General features: G+C 35.5%; 1 protein-coding gene across 6 annotated transcripts in view; it reads right to left on the minus strand.

Moving 5' to 3' along the window:
* Positions 1-19,724, minus strand: part of ANK2 (ankyrin 2) — a 671,502-nt gene that overhangs the window by 460,341 nt on the left and 191,437 nt on the right. Inside the window, exon 3 of one of the 6 annotated variants that reach the window (XM_043569984.1) lies at positions 13,475-13,587. The exons of the other annotated variants lie outside the window; for them this stretch is intronic. Within the exon in view, the coding sequence (XP_043425919.1) occupies positions 13,475-13,522 (48 nt within the window). The 5' untranslated portion in view covers positions 13,523-13,587. The remainder of the gene's footprint in view (positions 1-13,474; positions 13,588-19,724) is intronic. 6 annotated transcript variants of the gene reach the window in all.

Consider the following 19,724-nt stretch of genomic DNA (forward strand, 5'->3'; position numbering starts at 1 on the left):
TAAAAATTAATTGTATTCATACTGGGCAAAATTTATTAGTACTTCTATTAAAAAAATGTTTTGCATTACTGTTTTCTAAAAATTAACTTATACTTCCACAAAGTTGTAAAATGGTCTTGAAGAAGAATTAAATATGCACACCCTTATAAAAGCAGTAATTTCCTGAAGGGTCTGCGAGACAACACCCAGCACTCCACTGGACACACACCCATTAATCTCTTCTGCCCATTTTAGATCTTCGACAATTTATTCTGACATAATTGAATCAATCAATCAATCAGCCTGTTCTTTGCCCTTGTATTCCTGGAATGGTAGAACCTTTGACAATACACATAAAATCTATCAATATGTAGGTGGAGAGCTCATGACAGGAGATTATCTTTTGTATTAAAAAAATGAATATTTTACCAATGTGAAAGAGTAGAGACTGAACTGCTCTTTCAGAGAGTGCATAATATGAGGACTGGCCTGATATTTTATTTCTTTGTAATCCCAGCAACTTGCATATACATCCTAGTCATTCTCAATTTGTGCTACACATCAACACTACTAGATTTTTTTTAATGTTTATTTATTTACTTTGAGAGAAAGAGAAAAAAACGAGAGAGAAAGAGAGAGACTGAGTGAGTGAGTACAAGCTGGGGGGGTGGGGCACAGAGAGGGTGGGAGAGAGAATCCCAAGCAGGCAGTGCAAAGCCCAACACGGGGCTCAATCTCACGACCACTGAACCATTCTGAGATGGTGACCTGAGCCAAAACCAAGAGTCAGACGCTTAACCGAATGAGCCATCCAGGAGCCCCACGAGAAAAAGTTTTATGTTTTGTTTTGTTTAACTATAGTCACCCTGACTATACTGAAAATCACCAAAATCAGATTCTCCAGGCATAAAATCCATGTTTCTGAAGTTTTTAAACAATTCTGATGCATAGCCACAGGGGAGACACGTTGATAGTCGACTGAAAAGTAAATGTTCAAGGAAGTTATTTCTAAATTGCGTAGGGGTCTAGAACACAAACTAAAGCCTAACTTTATTTGTAACTATTCTATTAAAAGCAAAGTATCACTATATTTTCTTTTCATGATAACTACAAACTCTCTCCCTTAGCTAACCATAGTTTCCCTCAACTGTGGAAGAATGGATCAATTACCAGAGAAGTCCATGAAAGAAACTCATTTCATGCTGTATAACTTTAATTATTTATTATATTCTGTACCAGTTAGCTCCTCTGAATAATCTCTCAAAGTTCCTCCAAGTTTATTCCTCTTGAATAGTCCCCAAATGTTTATAGTATACTTGCACAATTTTATTTTATTAATTAAAAATTCCTGGGGCACCTGGGTGGCTCAGTCAGTTAGGTGTCTGACTCTTGATTTCAGCTCAGGTCATGATTCATGAGATCGAGCCTCAAGTAGGGCTCCACACTGATAGTATGGAGCCTGCTTGGGATTCTCTCTCTCCCTCTCTCTCTCTGCCCCTCCCCTGCTCATGTGCACACAAATGCTCTCTCTCTCTCTCTCTCTGTTTTTCTCTCTCTCAAAATAAACAAATAAACATTTTTAACAAATCCCTTTGAGGTACTTACTATCACTATCATAGTGTAGTAAGAGGTCAATACCAAATTCATATTGGCAGGGATCTACTGGATTTAAGCTATGATTTTCTTCCAACCATGTGAAGTTTTTCTTTCAAAACATAATTCATATAGTCAATGGGACCTACATTAGGTAGATGTATCTTTTGTACTGATAATACAATGAAAGTATAAGCATTTCTAAAAATGTTATATGACTTACTATGGCAGATGGAATACAGATGGATGTTATTCTTTTAAGACGGTGACTGCTATGCTTGGGAGGTGAACTAAAGCATTTGATGCTACTTTCAGGGTAACAGGTATTTTTTCATTCTTTGTTCTTTCTTCCCCACACATTTGAGCAAAAAGAAGATTTTATCATATGCTTTTGATAATGATTATTTTCACCACTGTAAGGAACATTTGGAATCAGTAAGTTTTTAAAAATGTAGCTCCTAATTATAAAAGTTATAAATATTCACTATAGGAAAAATTTGAAATGCAAGAAAAAAATTGAAGAAAAATAATAAGTATCCAGATAAAACTACTATTGATATATACATATTTCTTTTTTTTTATGTTTATTTTTTTATTTTTGAGAGAGAGAGAGACAGAGCATGAGCGGGTGAAGAGCGGAGAGAGAGAGACAGACAGACAGACAGACAGAATCCGAAGCGGGCTCCAGGCTCTGAGCTGCCAGCCCAGAGTCCAACGCAGGGCTCGAACCCACGAACTGTGAGATCATGACCTGAGCCGGGACACAGGCACCCCATGTATATATGTATTTCTTTTGCATGTTTCTCTACATATGGATTATATATTTGAGAGCATATTTGGTACATGTTTATGCTGAATTTCTAAATTAATAAATAATGAGCATTTTCATGTCATTAAAATTTCTTTTAAAAACTACATTCAGGGGCGCCTGAGTGGCTCAATCGGATAAGCATCTAACTTTGGCTCAAGTCAATCTCACGGTTAGTGGGTTCAAGCCTCACATCGGGATCTCTGCTATCAGCACAGAGCCTGCTTCAGATCCTCTGTTCCCTCTTTTTCTGCCCCTCCCCCACTCTCATGTGCTCTCTCTCAAAAATAAATAAACATTAACAAAATAATAAAAATAAAACTACTTTTAAATGAATGCATAATATTCCATTTCATGGATATACCTTAATTTATTTAACAACTTCTTTATTATGAAATATTTTAATTATTTTCAATTTGGGGCAATTATAAAAACTATGAGCCAGCGTTTGAAAAGCTGTTTTCTCACCAAGCAATAGCCAAATTATGCACTAATTGTCTAAGACAAAGTATTAGTCATGGATAAACAACTCAAATTTTCTGGAGATGCTTCAAGAACTCTAAAAGCCCTTAATTTTAAAATATCAATATGCACTCAGCTTTTTAAATTAATTTCAAAATCATTTTTATGCAAATTAAAACCATAATGAGGTATCACCACACACCTGTTAGAATGGCCATCATCAAAAAGATAAGAGATAACAAATGCTGGCGTGGGTGTAAAGAAAAGAGAATGCTTGTGCACTGTGGTTGGGATTGTAAATTGGTATAGCCACTACTACAACAGTATGGAGGATCCTCAAAAATTTAAAAATAGGGGTGCCTCGGTGGCTCAGCCACTTAAGCATCCGATTCTTGATTTCAGCTCAGGTCACGATCTTACAGGTTGTGAGTTGGAGCCCTGTGTGTGGTTCTTTGGGGGGCAGCACAGAGCCCACTTGGAAATCTCTCACCCTTTCTCTCTGCCCCTCCCCTGATCATTCTCTCTGTCTCTCTCTCAAAATAAATACATAAACAGTAAAAAAAAAAAAAATTAAAAATAAAACTGCTATGACCCAGCAATACCACTTCTGGAAATATATCCAAAGGAAGCAAAAACACTAACTCAAAAACGTAACTGCATCTCTTATTCTTAGCAGCATTATTTACAATAGTGGAAACAACCTAAGTGTCCATCAATGGGTGAATGAATAAAGAAATTGTGGTGTGTGTGTGTGTGTGTGTGTGTGTGTGTAAATATTATTCGACCATAAAAAAAATGAGACCCTACCATTTGCAACAACATGTATGAACCTTGAAGGTATTATGCTAAGTGAAATAAGTCAGACATAGAAATACAAATACTGTATGATCTCACTTATATGTGGAATTAAAAAAAAAAAAACAAAAAACCTCGTAGAAAAAGAGATCACACTTGTGGTTACCAGAAGTGGAGGGTTTGGGGAGGATGAATTGGAAGAAGCTCATCAAGAGATACAAAGCCCTAGTTACTAGATAAGTAAGTACTGGGAATGTAATGTGCAACATGATGACATAGGAAAGTTAAGAAAATAAATCCTAGGAATTCTGATCACATGAGAAAAATTCTTTCCTCCTTTTCTTTTTAGTATAACTATATGAGAAGATGGATATTAGTTGAACTTGTGGTAATCGTTTCACAATGTATATAAATCAAACCAGCACGATGTAGGTCTTAAATTTATAGTGACATATGTCAATTATTTCTCAATAAAACTGGACAAAATAAGTAAATTAATTAATTAAATTTAAAAAGCATTTTATATACAGCCTTTCATTTTTCATACCAAAACTTATAGAATTATATTTTGGGTCATTAAACCAGAGGTGTGACTAAAGTGTTTCACAACTGGAAGAATCATTATTTTCAAATGTGTGCTAAATTTCAGAAATCATTTCCTTTTGGTTTGAATCAAATTCCAAGAATTTGGGCGTTTCATTATATTCTTTTCCAAATTCCTCCTTCCTCTCTGTTCCAATATCTAAAGCTTAGCAATGTGCCAAAAGTGACCAATCCTTTTTTTTTCTTACAACTTTACTCAAGAGATTGCTTAATATTAATATTTTGGTTCCCATTTTGTTCAAATATCAACACTCGGCCCTTTGGGTATTAAAAATGAACATTCTAATTTTAGAGCAGTCATGAACTTTTTTGCTTGATATCCAATTCATATTTGCAAAAGATAGTCTTTTTTCTTTTCAAAAATATCTCAATCGGATTATTTTCCCCCAACTTCATATATTACTTGAGTTTGCTATTTGTTGGGATTTTATTAGCTCAGTGCTCATTTAAAACAACATAGCAACAATTAGCTTAATAATCAGCATCATTCCAAAAGTAATTCCATATTATGGAGTTTAACACACAGCACTCTCTACAAGACCAATTGTTTTAGCATTTTATTTCAAAAGACAAGGAAACAACAATATTAAAGACATTTTAAATAACTCTTCATATTATCCCTTACAGCAATTATTTAAAGTGTTGGAATATAAATAAACTTAATTTCTCTGATCTCTAGATTAGTGCTACAGGTTAAGTGGGGTTGGCTCTGAATCTAGTGCTATTAAATGCCAAAATACAAAAGAGCTAAAAATAGAATAATGTGTCCACTAGAGTACATTTATTAATAAAACTATACATCCATTTTGGATATATATATCTTGTGACTTTTAAATCAATGTCTCTCTAAAATTCAAAGCATTATTTTTTGTATGGTTAGAAAAGTAATCTTAGCATTACATAAGAATTTTTTTTCTTTTTTTTAAAGGAGCATTAAAAACAACTTATCCTTTATAATACTAGAAAAAGAGGAGACAAAACCTAAAATAAGAACTCTATTTCCTCCCCTAGTGCATCTTGAGTTTTGCTAGGTTAGTGTTAGTGACAATGAATATTACACATTTTTAATTATAGCTGTTCTTCAAGGTTTGACCATACTTAACTAAAATGCAACATTAATATCAAACTGTCTGAATTGATTAATGCATTAAGTCAGCACCAAAGTTCAAGACCTTCATTTTAATATTCCAAATATGCTCTTTATGAAATCTTTGCTCAAAATAAGTGACTCACCCCATCTCAGACTCCATCACACCAGGCTGAGTAGTTTCTGCTATTATCTCAAACACTCCAAAGCAAACACACATTATTTAATATGAACTTTAGTGTTATAACACAAAACATATCTATTGGTCTCTGCCCCTGAGCCCTGGCATAAAGCTCCTAAAAGCACTTGTAATATCCTAAGTGATGAGAGCACTTGGAGCATCGTCTATTCTAATATTTGGTCTTTAACCCTTGTTCCTGATACAGAGTTCCTAAATTCCTTGGAATTTCATGGGTCATACAGTGTCTTGTTCTGAAAAGGTGATCCTGGATCTTGGTGGGACTGTGGATGAGGACTGGGATCGTGAATGAGGACTTTTGGAAAAACCCAAAAGCTTGGAATTTTCAGTCTCAATTTTCAGAGACTGGGGGGAGAAGGGCTGGAAATGGAGTTAATGATGGATCATGCCCACATGATGAAGCTTCCATAAAAATCCCCAAAGTAGGGGGTTCAGAGAACTTCTGGGTTGGTGAACACATGGAGGCGCCGGGAGAGTGGAACACTGGGAGACAGAATGGAATTTCATGCCTCGTCCCACATACCTTGCCCTATACATCTCTTCCATCTGGATGCTCATCTGTGTCCTTTATATATCCTTTTAGAATAAACCAGTAAACAGTAAGTACACTGTTTTCCTGAGTTCTATGAGCTGCTCTAACATAATCATTGAACCAGAGGAAAGAATTATGAAAATGTCCAATTTCTAGTTGGTAGGTCAGAAGCACTGGTAACAACCTGGGCTTGCCATTAGCATCTGAGAGGTTGGGGCAGTCTTGCAAGACTAGGCCTTAATCTGGGGGATCTAACCGTATTTGCAGGTAAATAATACCCAGTTTAAGGTAAATTATAGGACACGTAGCTAGTGTCACAGAACTTCTTGGTATGGGAAAACCCCACACACATTTCGTGACTAAAGGTATCAAGTGAAATGTTCTGTGTGAGTAGTAAAGGAGAGACACACAGGTGAAGAAGTGAGTTTTTCCTACTCAAGTGTCATTAAATCAAGTTATCTTTCAATTCTTTGTATCACTTTGCTACAGAACATCAATTGAGAACACTTCAAAGTTTGCCAACATACATCCTAGTTGGGCTAAGTTAGTTGAACATGATTTCATAGTTGGTGAACACTGACAAGGAATACTAAATTTAAGATAAATAATATTAATCTTTTATCTTATGTATGGTTCATAGAGATGGTAAAGAACCCAGTCGCAAAACTGAATGTGGCATCATGAATTCATCTAGAACCCTTGGACTCCATGAAAAAGAGGACTAAACAATCACTCAAGAAAAGTACAGAGGTTAGTACAAGCTGACTCAGGTGCTGCCCAATACAGATCTACTCAAGAATTTCTTTCTCTTCTCAAAACTCCCAAAGATAAGAATCACTCTTCCCTCTCCAACTATCCAGTTAAAGGGAACCAAGGGTACTAGAGATTGATGCATACGAACACTCCCAAGATCAATCAGAGTAGCCCTACGATTTCATTATTTATATTTGAACTAAAAATAACCTTAAAAATTATTCAGTCCTACTTCTTCATTTAACAACTTGGGAAACTGAGGCCCAGAAATGTTGGTCAGTTGTTCAAGGTCACAAGATTAAATAGCACTGGAACTGGAACTAGCACGCGAGTCTTCTGACGTCCAGCCCAGAGTTCTACTCCCTCTGCTGCTGGTCAGGTGCCAGTTCGCAGGCACGTGTATTCAAGGACAAATGAACTAGAACTGAATTGCTGTGAGTTCTGAGCCTGACACACAGGAGCTCATGATGTTTGACATCTGACAAGAAACAAGTGATCAATTCTTCTTAGCTGCCATGGTAACAAACATTTAATTAAACACAAGAACAAATGGAAAAATGCAAACAAGTGGAACTATATCTCAAATTCACTCTTAAAAATTTGATAAAAATGACAGAAATGGTGTCTTGCTTTCTGAAAATACATTACTGTACCTCTGTATCAGAGCATATAACAAATAGCAACTATACAAAGAATTTAAGAAACCAAATGCAGAAAATATTCTCATAAGAAAATAATACATAGAATTACTCATTTGGACCAATCACCATTGAAACCACTTTGCTAACATGATGTATTTAAATAAATAGGATTCCCTGAATATTTCTTAACCAGAAATCCCTGAGTTATGCAAGCCAAAGTTTTAATTTGAGGTTGGATTTTTAAATATAAAATTTCACAACGTTATGTGGGGCATTTAAAGTAATATTAAACAGAAAAGGAGGGAGTATGGGTGGAATGAGAAATTCTTGATCATTAGGTATGTGTGTGTGCAATAAGGGATAGCCAGAATTAAAGCAAATCTACAAAGTAAACATGACAATTCAATTAACAAGAATAGAGCAGGGACTTCTGGGTGGCTCAGTCGGTTAAGCATCAGACTCTTGATCTTGGCTCAAATCTCATGGTTTGTGGTATCGAGCCCCCCCCCCCCACATCGGGGGCTCTACTGTCAGTGTGGACCCTGCTTAGGATTCTCTCTCCTTCACTCTCTGCCCCTCCCCTGCTCGAGCCTCTCTCTCTCTCTCTCAGAATAAATAAACTTTAAAAAATTTAAAAATAAAGGGGTGCTTGGGTGGCTCAGTTGCTTAAGCACCTGACTTGGGCTCGGGTCATGATCTCACGGTTTGTGAGTATGAGCCTCACATCGGGCTCTGTGCAGACAGCTTGGAGCCTGGAGCTTGCTTCTGATTTTGTGTCTCTGTATCTCTCTGCTCCTCCCCTGTTCACGTCCGTGCTCTGTCTCTCACTCAAGAATAAATAAACATTTAAAAAAGAAAGAAAGAATAAATAAATAATTTTTCAAAAAGAACAGACTGTCTTTGATGGTAGTATTAAAATCCATCCATACATATAACTATACATATATATGTATATACATACATACTCTGTATACATATATCTATGAAGAAAGAAAGCTAATAAATGGCTTCTCTGTGCCAATTTGTACACTACTTATATATAACCAATATGGTAAATCGTGTCAAAATCCAAGGAAATCTAAAATATTAATGCTTAAATTACATTAGTTATAACTGAAAATAAAATATAATTGTTATTAACCCAAAATCGTTGAAGACTGTTTTACTTTGTTCAGATTTTGAAAGCAGAGATCTTAAAAAAATAAAACGCATCTTATCTCATTAGTGTTACACTCTATATCCTCTGCCTATGTATGTAATATTTGGGAACATGTATTATGTCTTAACTATTGCTTTCCAATAGGGAACACGTTCTGTTTGGCTATGGGAAGACTATCTGTATACATTGACATTTCCCACTCAAATGTCGTGTCTCTCACCTGACAACCTATCCGCAACTACTAATATGCCAGCACACGATATTTTATAAATATTTGTGAGAAGAAAAACGAGTGGGGTCTCCTCAATATGGGAAGTGCAGACCAATTCTGTATCTTATAAAAAGCTGAGTGGATATCACCTACCATATAGGTCAGAGGCAGTGTAGCGTGGTGAAAATATTCTGGGCTTAGAGGCAGGTGACGGGAGTGCTGCATCTTGCTTTGCCGCTAACCGGCCAGGGGAAGAGCCTGTACGTCTACTGTACTTAAAATAAGATCGTTGGTTCAAATGATCTGTCAGGGCCCTTTCTACGACCTAAAATTCTATAATTTATTATTCACTACGAAATATGGTAAATTTTATTAGTAGCCGCATGAGTTAAACTATAGGCAGATTAACAGATTGATTAAAGTGATATTTATTCTTGTCTAGACAAAATAAATAATTTTCTCACTAGGATGTTCAACCTTCATTGATAGCAGACATTACAATGCATTTCAAGTTCACTTTTGTATTTTCCAACTGGAACTTTGATTTGACCTCACTTAGCCTCATTTGCAAGCATTAGCAAGACACTTAGTACACTAAAACAAACAGGATTATTCCCTATTACAGAAGTATTGACAAAATACCAGTTTATAAATTTTCTACTTTTTTGCTAAGGGAATTAGATGTAGTCATACACTAATTTTGTTTGTCTTAGGAAAAGTAAAGAGAATATTAAAAGCGCTGTGCAACTCAAATTGTTAGGATCTAGGTGTATTAAAATATTTCAACATATATTAAAATAAGTGTATTAAAATTAGTATATATACTAATTATCCTCCGTTGACCCTCATAAAATAAACTAATTGTTCTATTTCCTCATCTGAACGTTTGGACTTCAACCAACGTTAATGACCAGCAATGAGTGAGCTTATGTTAAGTTTTTAAACTTATTTTTAAAATATCACCTTTTTTGCAGTGACATGGATGGAGCTAGAGTGTATTATGCTAAGCAAAATAAGTCAGAGAAAGACAAACAGCACATGATTTCACTCATATGTGGAACTTAAGAAACAAAATAGATGAACATAGGGAAAGAGGGGGGTGGGGGAAGAGAGGAAAGCAAGCCATAAGAGATTCTTAAGTATAGAAAACAAACTGAGGGTTGATGGAGGGAGGTGGGTGGGGGATGGGCTAAATGGGCGATGGGCATTAAGGAGGGCACCTGTTGTGATGAGCACTGGGTGTTACATGTAAGTGATGAATCACTAAATTGTACTCCTGAAACCAATGTTACATTATACGTTAACTAACTAGAATTTAAGTAAAAACTTGAAAAAGAAATAAAATAAAATGCCACGTTTAAAACGTAGTTAATGCTTATAAATTAAAACATACGCATAAAGAAATGAAACCCAACTAAAGCTAATGGAAGTATAAACAGAAAAATAATGACTTCCTTAATGCTATTCCCTACTCCATAGAGCTGCTACAAGTCCTTGTTGTCACCTATGAATAGATGCTTCTGCCAATTTTCAATGTAGAGCTAAGTCTTGAGGATAATATTTTTTTTAATTTTTTTTTCAACGTTTATTTATTTTTGGGACAGAGAGAGACAGAGCATGAACGGGGGAGGGGCAGAGAGAGAGGGAGACACAGAATCGGAAACAGGCTCCAGGCTCTGAGCCATCAGCTCAGAGCCCGACGCGGGGCTCGAACTCACGGACCGCGAGATCGTGACCTGGCTGAAGTCAGACGCTTAACCGACTGCGCCACCCAGGCGCCCCATGAGGATAATATTAATATGCACATTCCAGTATACTGAAAAATTTCTGTTAAGAAATGAAGAGCTCCACTGTAGCCCTAAAAGGTTTTGCATGTAGAAAATGAGAAATAAATTTTTATTATTAAATACAAAGTGGAATAATTTTGTATTTATGGAAATTATTTCCATTATTAAATGGAAATTCAGTAGAGAGTCTACGTGATCAAGGGTTCATTAAAGCAGAGTATATTGCCACCTCTGATTAACAGCATAGAGAATTTTAACAACCATGCAGAAATGATGATATGCAAACACAAATCCTAGTTTTAGAGCCAGCCTAGTAAACAACAGCCAAGTAAACAAACAGGTGGGGACATAGGAAAATAAATGGCCATGGGAAAACTTCTAACAATTTTTCAAAAGCAAAACGTAATTAGCATGAAAATTAAAGGTTTCAAAAAATTATTTGCAATCCAAAACCCATAATCCTGTTGGTATGCCAAACAACAGAGATATAAAATGCAAAATACTAAGAAGATGGTGGGTAGTATCATTAATATTATTGCCATGCTTTTTGATTTTATTTGTTAGAATGTGGCATAATTTTCAGGTCAAGAGGTTTTGAGAGAGAATGTAAATACTATCAATTGAATTATGCCCTACAGAATCCTTTGGGGGAAAACAGCACCAATAACACTCAAATTAATGTATTTTGCAAACTGTATTCCCTCACATATGGTCCTATGTAGTTATAATGACTGTAGGCTGTGTCATTAAAACAGACGTGGGTTCAAATACAAAGGTTCAAACGTCATTTAAACATCGCTTTTAGCTGTCTAACCCAAACAAATTATTTGACCTCTGTTCCTTATAATGTATATTGCAAAAGAAAATATTAATAATGCTCCCTCAAAGATTAGACATGGGGATGCAAAATTACATCCACAAAGTGTCTAGCACATAAAAAGCATCTGGCTCATAAAAGTCCCAAGTACACTCATTTATAGTTACTTGGAAAAATAACCACATCTTAAAATAAATTATATCCCTAAACATAGTGCCTTATATAAAATATTTTTAAAATAATCTTTAACAGGAAAATGAGACTCTAGTCATTAAAAAGTCTGTTTCCTGGGGAAAAAAATGCTGTTCAAGAAAAGTTCATAACTCTATTAGTGAGGTATACACCCAACTCAGGTTATAGTCATGGACTGCCTAACCCCACCTACAGCAATGTATTGAAAGTGACTATCAATCAAAGTTTCTTATCAAATTGATTCTGTTTATTTATGAAATAAACAACAAACAAAACTATAAATCTTTAGATGTGAGCACAGAATTATGGTGGTAAGCATTAAAAGCACTTAGCAGAAAAGTCTGAATAATACTAGGTAGTGTTCAAACAAAAAGGCGCAAGAAGATTTCATTAATAAAATATGATGCCCTGATCTTTGAATCAGACATTACTGAGTAATTAAGCAAGAATTTTCTGCTTTATACTTAAGGAGTCTGGACTGAATTTAAAAACTCCCTCAATTCTGCTCAACAAAACAAAGATATTTTATATCTATTTCTCCTCATTCTTCGGACAGAGAAAGTAATATTCACTTGGACAAGAAATACATCGGCCACAGAGAAAGCAACCATAGAAAACCAGTGTCTGGAATTAAATGTTGCTGCCATACTTCTCAGCTACCCCCGGTCAGATAGCTTACACCCAGAGCGATGCTGAGTACCACGAATCTGGGCAGGTGACCTGATTTGACGTGATCTTGTCCTTCTCTAAGTGAAAACCTGTAGATGCCACTTTCCTGCTTATGCTCTTTCAGGTGCTCTACACAATCTGAACTACTCACGAAAGGAAGGAAAATCCAGTGAATTATTTCCATTCCTCCCTAGCCGAGTGCAGTCTTCCAGTACAACCTCCCAGGTACTCTAGCCCGCTGAGCTTGTCTGAATCTCAGAGTCCTTCTCAAAACTGCTCCAGGCAGCCACATCCAATCCGTCAGAGATGGCCCATAAAATAAAACCTATACACCTTCTGAAGATACTGGTAGTCAAAAGAATGATCTGACCAGAGGAGGGCCTGGGCATCCCTGGACTCACAATTAAACAGATTCAGGGAGGAGAGATATTGAGAGTCATCAAGCCAATCCAAGCAAGGGAAGTGATCCACAAGCCCCACATCTCCTACGTTCCAATCCTAGTAGCCAAATAGTCCTGTCTTTGTTGTTAATGTTTTATTTATTTTTGAGAGAGAGGGTGCAAGTAGGAAAGGGGCAGAGAGAAAGGGGGACAGAGGATCCGAAGTGGGCTCCATGCTGACAGCTGACAGTCACAAACTCATGAACCATGAGATCATGACCTGAGCTGAACTCAGACATTCAACACTGATCCACCCAAGGCATCCCCAGATAGTCCCCTTAATGCAGATGGTGCCTCGGGATACTAGGCCGATGCCATTGACAATCAAATTATAAATTTATCTCCTCTTTCATGCAAAAAACCTTCTGGTTAATATTTGTTCCCATATAATTTTATTTGCCTATAAAGTTAGAATACCACACTCATGTTGACCCTACACACCTTATGTGACAATACATTGGAATTCTGTTTTACTTAACTTTCTACAAGGTCAGTTAATATGAATTCACCTTAAGAAATTGCTTGATGTGCTGACAAACTTAGTTCCTGGGCTATAAAGTCAGGATTCAGTGTAAAACCATGATGAATTCCCCAAGATCTAGATCATCTAATAATATATCATAACAACCAAATAGCTGGAGTTTATTGCTAAGGCTACATCTTTCTCAGAGGACTCTCCACATGTAACATGCAGAAGAAAAGTCCCTTGTGATTTGAGCCCCACCCTTTATATTTTTCCAATTTTACCTCCAATATGATGGAACAAACAGTACCAACAACAGGAGTGTCACCCATGGCAGTGTTGGTGGTGGAAGACAGGATGTTGCTTCACTATCAGATCTAAAGTTGAGAAGCAAAATCTAAAATAGAAAAGTAAGAAACCACATTGGAAGCTGGGAGCATGGAAAGCTTGTAGAATTGACCTGGATATAATATAATATGGCAACTGGGTTTGGATTCAAAAGGGACATCACTGGGGTGCCTGGGTGGCTCTGCCGGTTAAGTGTCCAGCTTCGGTTCAGGTCATGATCTCGCAGTTCATGAGTCGGAGCCCCGTGTCAAGCTCTATGCCGGCAGCTCAGACCCTGGGGCCTGCTTCAGATTCTGTGTCTCCCTCTCTCCTTCTGCCCCTCCCCCACTCACACTCTGTCTCTCTCAAAAATAAGTAAACATTAAAAAAGAAAAACTTCAAAAGGGACATCACTAAAGAGATTGTGATGAGTTCTTCTGTGGTGGTGCTTGGTGCTTTGGCAGAAATAAGGTCGTTGAAAGCAGCTGTGTGACCCTTGAGCCTCACTACTCAAACCTACCTTGTGCACAAACTCTGAGCTGTAGCAACCCCAAATTACTGGATGTTCTGGAAGTGGCATATTCCACACACTGCTGTACCTTTGCACACACTCTTACTTCTTGCCAGAACGCCCATGGGCCTTTGCTCAAGTCTTGCCTCCTCTCTGTTCCCATAGCATTTATAGCTTTGGAATTAAGTTGTCACTATATATTCCCTTTTTGAGTACAAATTCCTTAAAAGCAAGGTCCTGTTTAAGTCATGTTAATTCCATAGACGTGCTTTTCTTATTTTTTTTAAAGATTTTATTTTGTAATTTCTACACCCAACGTGGGACTCAAACTCGACCCCAAGATCAAGAGCCACACACTCTACCAACTGAGCCAGCCTGGCGACCCAGAGGTGTTTTTCATAGTACTTTGTATATAGTAAGAAGATAGGAAATTGGATCACTGAATTACTCATTAAAATACATTGAATGGAAATCCTGATGCTATTATAATAGTTGAAGATCTTCTCATAAGTAATCATTTATTTGCTCAACCTGACAAATGTGTAATCAAGATTTTTGCTTTTTACTTTTTTAATGTGTCAGGCTTTGTTCTAGGAATGGAAAAATGAAAGTGACTCAATCTTGACCATGAAAGAGATTATAGTTTTAGTGAAAGTTGACACTTTCACTCTCAGTCACATTGCTATCCAAATATGCCACGAAATATGCATAAACTACAGATATTTCATTGAAGTGCTTAAATATTTAACAGATTAAAGGGGGAAATTCTAATTTATGCATTAGTTATTCATCAAGTCTTTATAGATCAATTTCCTCTGCTTCATAATTATAGCTTAGGTATATAATTATAATGTATATCAAAGATGACTTTGATAAATAACCCCACATTCTTCTAATTTTCCATTACTGAAGCTCACAGACCTGCTCAATGATAAAGATGCAATTGTACATTTACTGCATTAACCTTCAATAACCAAATCGAAAGCAGATTTTTATTATGTATATTCATAAACTATTGGGTTTAATGTTAACCCATTTTCTTTGCAAAACTGCATCAGAACACAAAAATACTAGGGATTCACGTGACTGGTTTATTAATTCAGAAATTATAACATTTAGAGTCCATGAGCTAAAAGTATTGTTTGATCTCTAAAACAAACATGTTTAGTAGATAATTTAAGAAAACTTTCTTGTCTTAATGAATCACACATATCAGCTTCCTCAATGAAACATCTAAATTCAATTAAAAACATTAAAAAGTAGGAGGAAAGAAAAAAATTGCATATATTAATCTTTGATATTCTAGATATCAAATTTGGTGATAATAGGCAACTGTTATACTAAGTATACTTATACTTACTAATTACACTAAGCAAAGTCATGTGCCTACAAACCAAATTGCAAAGCCTAAATAGCAAAAGCAAACACAAAATTGAAACCCAACACAAACTGAAAAATAATTCATAGCATCTTGTTACAAGTTTTTAAAACCCCAAAATATTATGCAAGACACACTCCATCCTGTATTTTTCTTTGAGAATTTTAACTTATCCTTAAAAAAAACATCTCTTTTGAGTCTTATTGCCCTATAAGGTCTTATGTTCTCAGTAAGGATTTCATTAGATCAGGTTCGGCATTTATCATTTGTATGTGTATCCCAGGATGTTTACTGAACTCTCCCAGTGTTTCACTGAGGATCCTGAGGCTAAGAAAGCAGAGAAGGCTCTTGCTCCGAAGGAGTTCTCTCTAGAAAACACACAAGGAAGTGGAGAGAGCAATAATAACTAGAGAAGAAATCAAAATCTAATTACTATAACTCAGTTCAATTCAGTAGAAGTCAAAGACTTATTATCTTGGGAAAATCAGAAAATATGAACCCTAAATTTAGCCACAAACTTTACTCTAGATATATTTTCCAGTAACTATTTAGAAGAAAGCAGCAGTCATTGGGATTCAGAGGCACCAGTCATTACCATTAATATTAGACTGTGTTGCCTTAAGGTTTCCAAGAGTAGATTTCATCTTCAAATTCACATGTTCATGTATTCTCAACAAATTTTTCCTCCAATGAAGGAAACATTATGTTCTTACCTAGACTATCACTTCAATCGTGAGACAAGAATTCAAATCAGGAGTTGAGATGAATGGATTAAGAAAATGTGGTATATATATATGTGTGTATATATATATATAATGGACTAGTACTCAGTGATGAAAAGAATGAGATCTTGCCATTTGCAACAACGTGGATGGAACTGGAGGGTATTATGCTAAGTGAAATAAGTCAGTCAGAGAAAGACAGATATCATATGTTTTCACTCATACGTGGAATTTGAGAAAACAGATGATCATAGGGGAATGGAAAGAAAAATAAGATAAAAACAGAAAGGGAGGCAAACCATAAGAGACTTAAATACAGAGAATTAGCTGAAGGTTGATTGGGGTGGGGTGGGCTAAATAGGTGATGGGCATTAAGGAGAGCACTTGTTTGGCTAAGCACTGGGTGATATATGTAAGTGATGAATCATTGGGTTCTACTCCTAAAGCCAAGGCTACAATGTATGTTAACTAACTTGAGAATAATAAATAAATAAATAAATAAATAAATAAATAAATAAATAAATAAATAAATAAATAACAGGAGTTGAACGAGTTCTCTAAAGCCCCTTCCATCTCTAAATTTTAGGAAATAGCATGTACCATGCCTTCTCAGTCTCCATACACATGTGCTTGGACCTTTTCTCCCTCAGCTCACAGAAAGAAAAGCAAGCAGGTATGGAAAAAATCATTTTGTAGTCCACATTAGATAGCTTATGCAATCATATCTAACTTTACCGTATGATGACTCTGTAAGTAACTGGATGCAATAACGGTAACACAAATGAACATTTCATCATTATGTGTACATGTAACAGTTTTCTATATATTGAGACAGTTTGATTTCATGAGTAAAATCATGAGTTTTGAAATCAGACAGGGGTAGGTTGGAAGCTTAGCTATGCCACAATTCATGTGACAAGTTATATAGCCATGTTCACCTCAACTTCCACTTCTACAAAATGCAAAATACAAAATATAAAAAGCACAAAATAATAAAACTCTACCTCCAAGTATGATGCACCTGAGGTCCTTAGCAGAAAGTAAGCACTAAAGATGTCAGCTAGTATTGCAATCAAACATTTCAATTGAAAAGAACACAGGGTGAACATCTGTGAAATGATCCCTAACATAAAACATAAATGGAGAAAAAATATCTTGAAGATGCAATTATATCTAAAACATATCTTGAAGATGCAATTATAGCTAAATTTCATAGCAAACTGTCCCATTTTTATATGCTTGAATTTCTTTTCAAACTCCACTATAGGTACTGTATTACAATTTCTTTATGGTTTCCAAGTAGGACTTTCAACTTACTAGACAAAAATAGTATATCTGTACAACTTTATGATACATGTCTAACAAATTTACATAAGAGGTCAATACAGATGAAGAGGACAGAGGATATGAAGAGATTTTTTATTTGTTTTTAAGTTTATTTATTTATTTATTTATTTTATTTTATTTTGAGAGCGAGATAGAGAGCAAGCAGAGAAGAAGCAGAGAGAGAGGGAGACAGGCAGGATCCTAAGCAGGTTCAGTGCTGTCCGCACAGAGCCCAATGCAGGGCTAAACCCATGAACTGTGAGATCATGATCTGAGTGAGCCAAGATCAAGAGTTGGACGCTCAACCGACTGAGCCACTCAGGCACCCTGAAGTGAATTTTAAAGCAATTAGAGAATTCAAGGTCTTGGCCTCCTATAGAATCCATAATCTAACTGGGGAAAAATTCAAGAATATATATTTTTCAAAATGTATTATTTTGAAATACATTCTAATAAAAAATAATTCTAATAAAAAACACAGTTTTAGGAAAATAGGTAAAAAGCACAAAATAAAAAAATCAATGTTCCAACCCTATAATATGCCATTTATATTATAAAGGATTAATACTGACTTGATAAAGTGCTCCTATGATATACTGAAGTCTCACTTTCTCATTCTTTCTCTCCCTCCATCTCTCTTTTCCTTCCTTTTTACCTCTTTTGTTTTTAGAATGATAGGGATTGTATTTATTTTTAAAAGCTTTTATTAAGGATATATTATATTGGACAAATCTCTTATCCTCCCAGTATTTTCATTACCTTACTAGAAAGTGGTAATGATAATGACTTTATTCAACAGGGCAAGGAATTATATGGCTCAAAAGCCTTTACAACAAGCTGCATTTTGCCATAAAAGTTTATATTGCTGAAGGATATTGAAGTGCCTATTACTGGCCTTTTATATAAATACTTAATATTACATACTCAGTTCAAGCAATGTTTAATACAGCATTATTCCAATGTTACAAATAATTTGAATAGTTACAATGGGAAGAACCTAACAATAGATGTGAACAACTATGTAAAGTACTATGCAAGCTAATAATAGTTCTTTTATTGTTACACAGGCAACCCTGGGCCTATGTAGTATGTCTTGGTCCAATCATTGATTGACACAACTTATCATGAAATTATAGATCTGGAAGAAACCTTAGAGACTTCACTGGATTTCCAGTCCAGTATTTTTTTTTAAATCATGTTTTTCTAGATGTAGTTATTTCTAGAAACTGGAAAGTATTTAATTTACAAATGCATTATCTCTACTCCACTTATGGTCACATGGCTGGCTTGCTCTTCATAATATTAAAATAAATTAGGCTATTTACAAATTCAGTCTTCTAGAAACCATAGTATGGGCCACCCACTATCCAGCTCTCTGAATTGTGGGATATTTTCCATGTTACTCTTCTAAGAATATACATTTTTGTCCTTTGGGAATCCCCACTGAAAAGACAAATCGCTTTTCATGGAAGAAAATGAGAGGGACAGAAAAAATAAAATCCTAATATAACCTCTCCCCACTCCCCTCAAAATAAATTGGCAGCTAAATGGTTTTTCTTACATTTGATATTATACCAGTGGAATTTTGCTTGGAAGCTGAAGTAGAAATGAGTGGCTTATAAAGCAATGCTTTTATATCAGGTATCAAAGTTTTTGGTCATCTCTTAATAGGAAGTATGTTTGGAAATTCTTTTTTTTTTTTAATTAAGGTCTATATACATCATGGAGCTTGAACTCACAACCCCAAGATTAAGAGTCATATGCTCTACCAATTGAACTAGTGGGGCAGTCCTGTTTGGAAATTCTTAGACCTTATAAGTGATTTCTCCTTTTTCCCAAATTTATGTTACTGAAAAAATATTCATTAAAAATGGTCTTTTTTCCCCTGAGCCATAAATACTGTGCCCACATATCCATAAAATGCCATATCCAAATTTGGTAACATGACATAATCGCTAGTACAGTAGTTACATAACTATGCTCTTAGCTAACTTGCTTCAGAAAGGTGAACTATTTTTCTAGCTGACTCAAAAAATTATTGACAAATTTTATGTACATATTGGTTTTCTTTTTTTTATCTGAATAACTTGGCAAAACAAATTACATAGAGACAACTTTAGCTTCTTTTTGGTGTCATTGACAGTATAGTAAGTACAAAAGTAGCGTTAGACTTTGTTTAAAATTGTATTGATAATGTTATGTGGTTTTTACCACAATAAAAAAAAAGTATTGAATTTCTAACCATGATTCATAGGATATATGATAAAACC

Source organism: Prionailurus bengalensis, chromosome B1 (genome assembly GCF_016509475.1).
Source record: "Prionailurus bengalensis isolate Pbe53 chromosome B1, Fcat_Pben_1.1_paternal_pri, whole genome shotgun sequence".
In the NCBI taxonomy this organism is placed as follows: domain Eukaryota; kingdom Metazoa; phylum Chordata; class Mammalia; order Carnivora; family Felidae; genus Prionailurus; species Prionailurus bengalensis.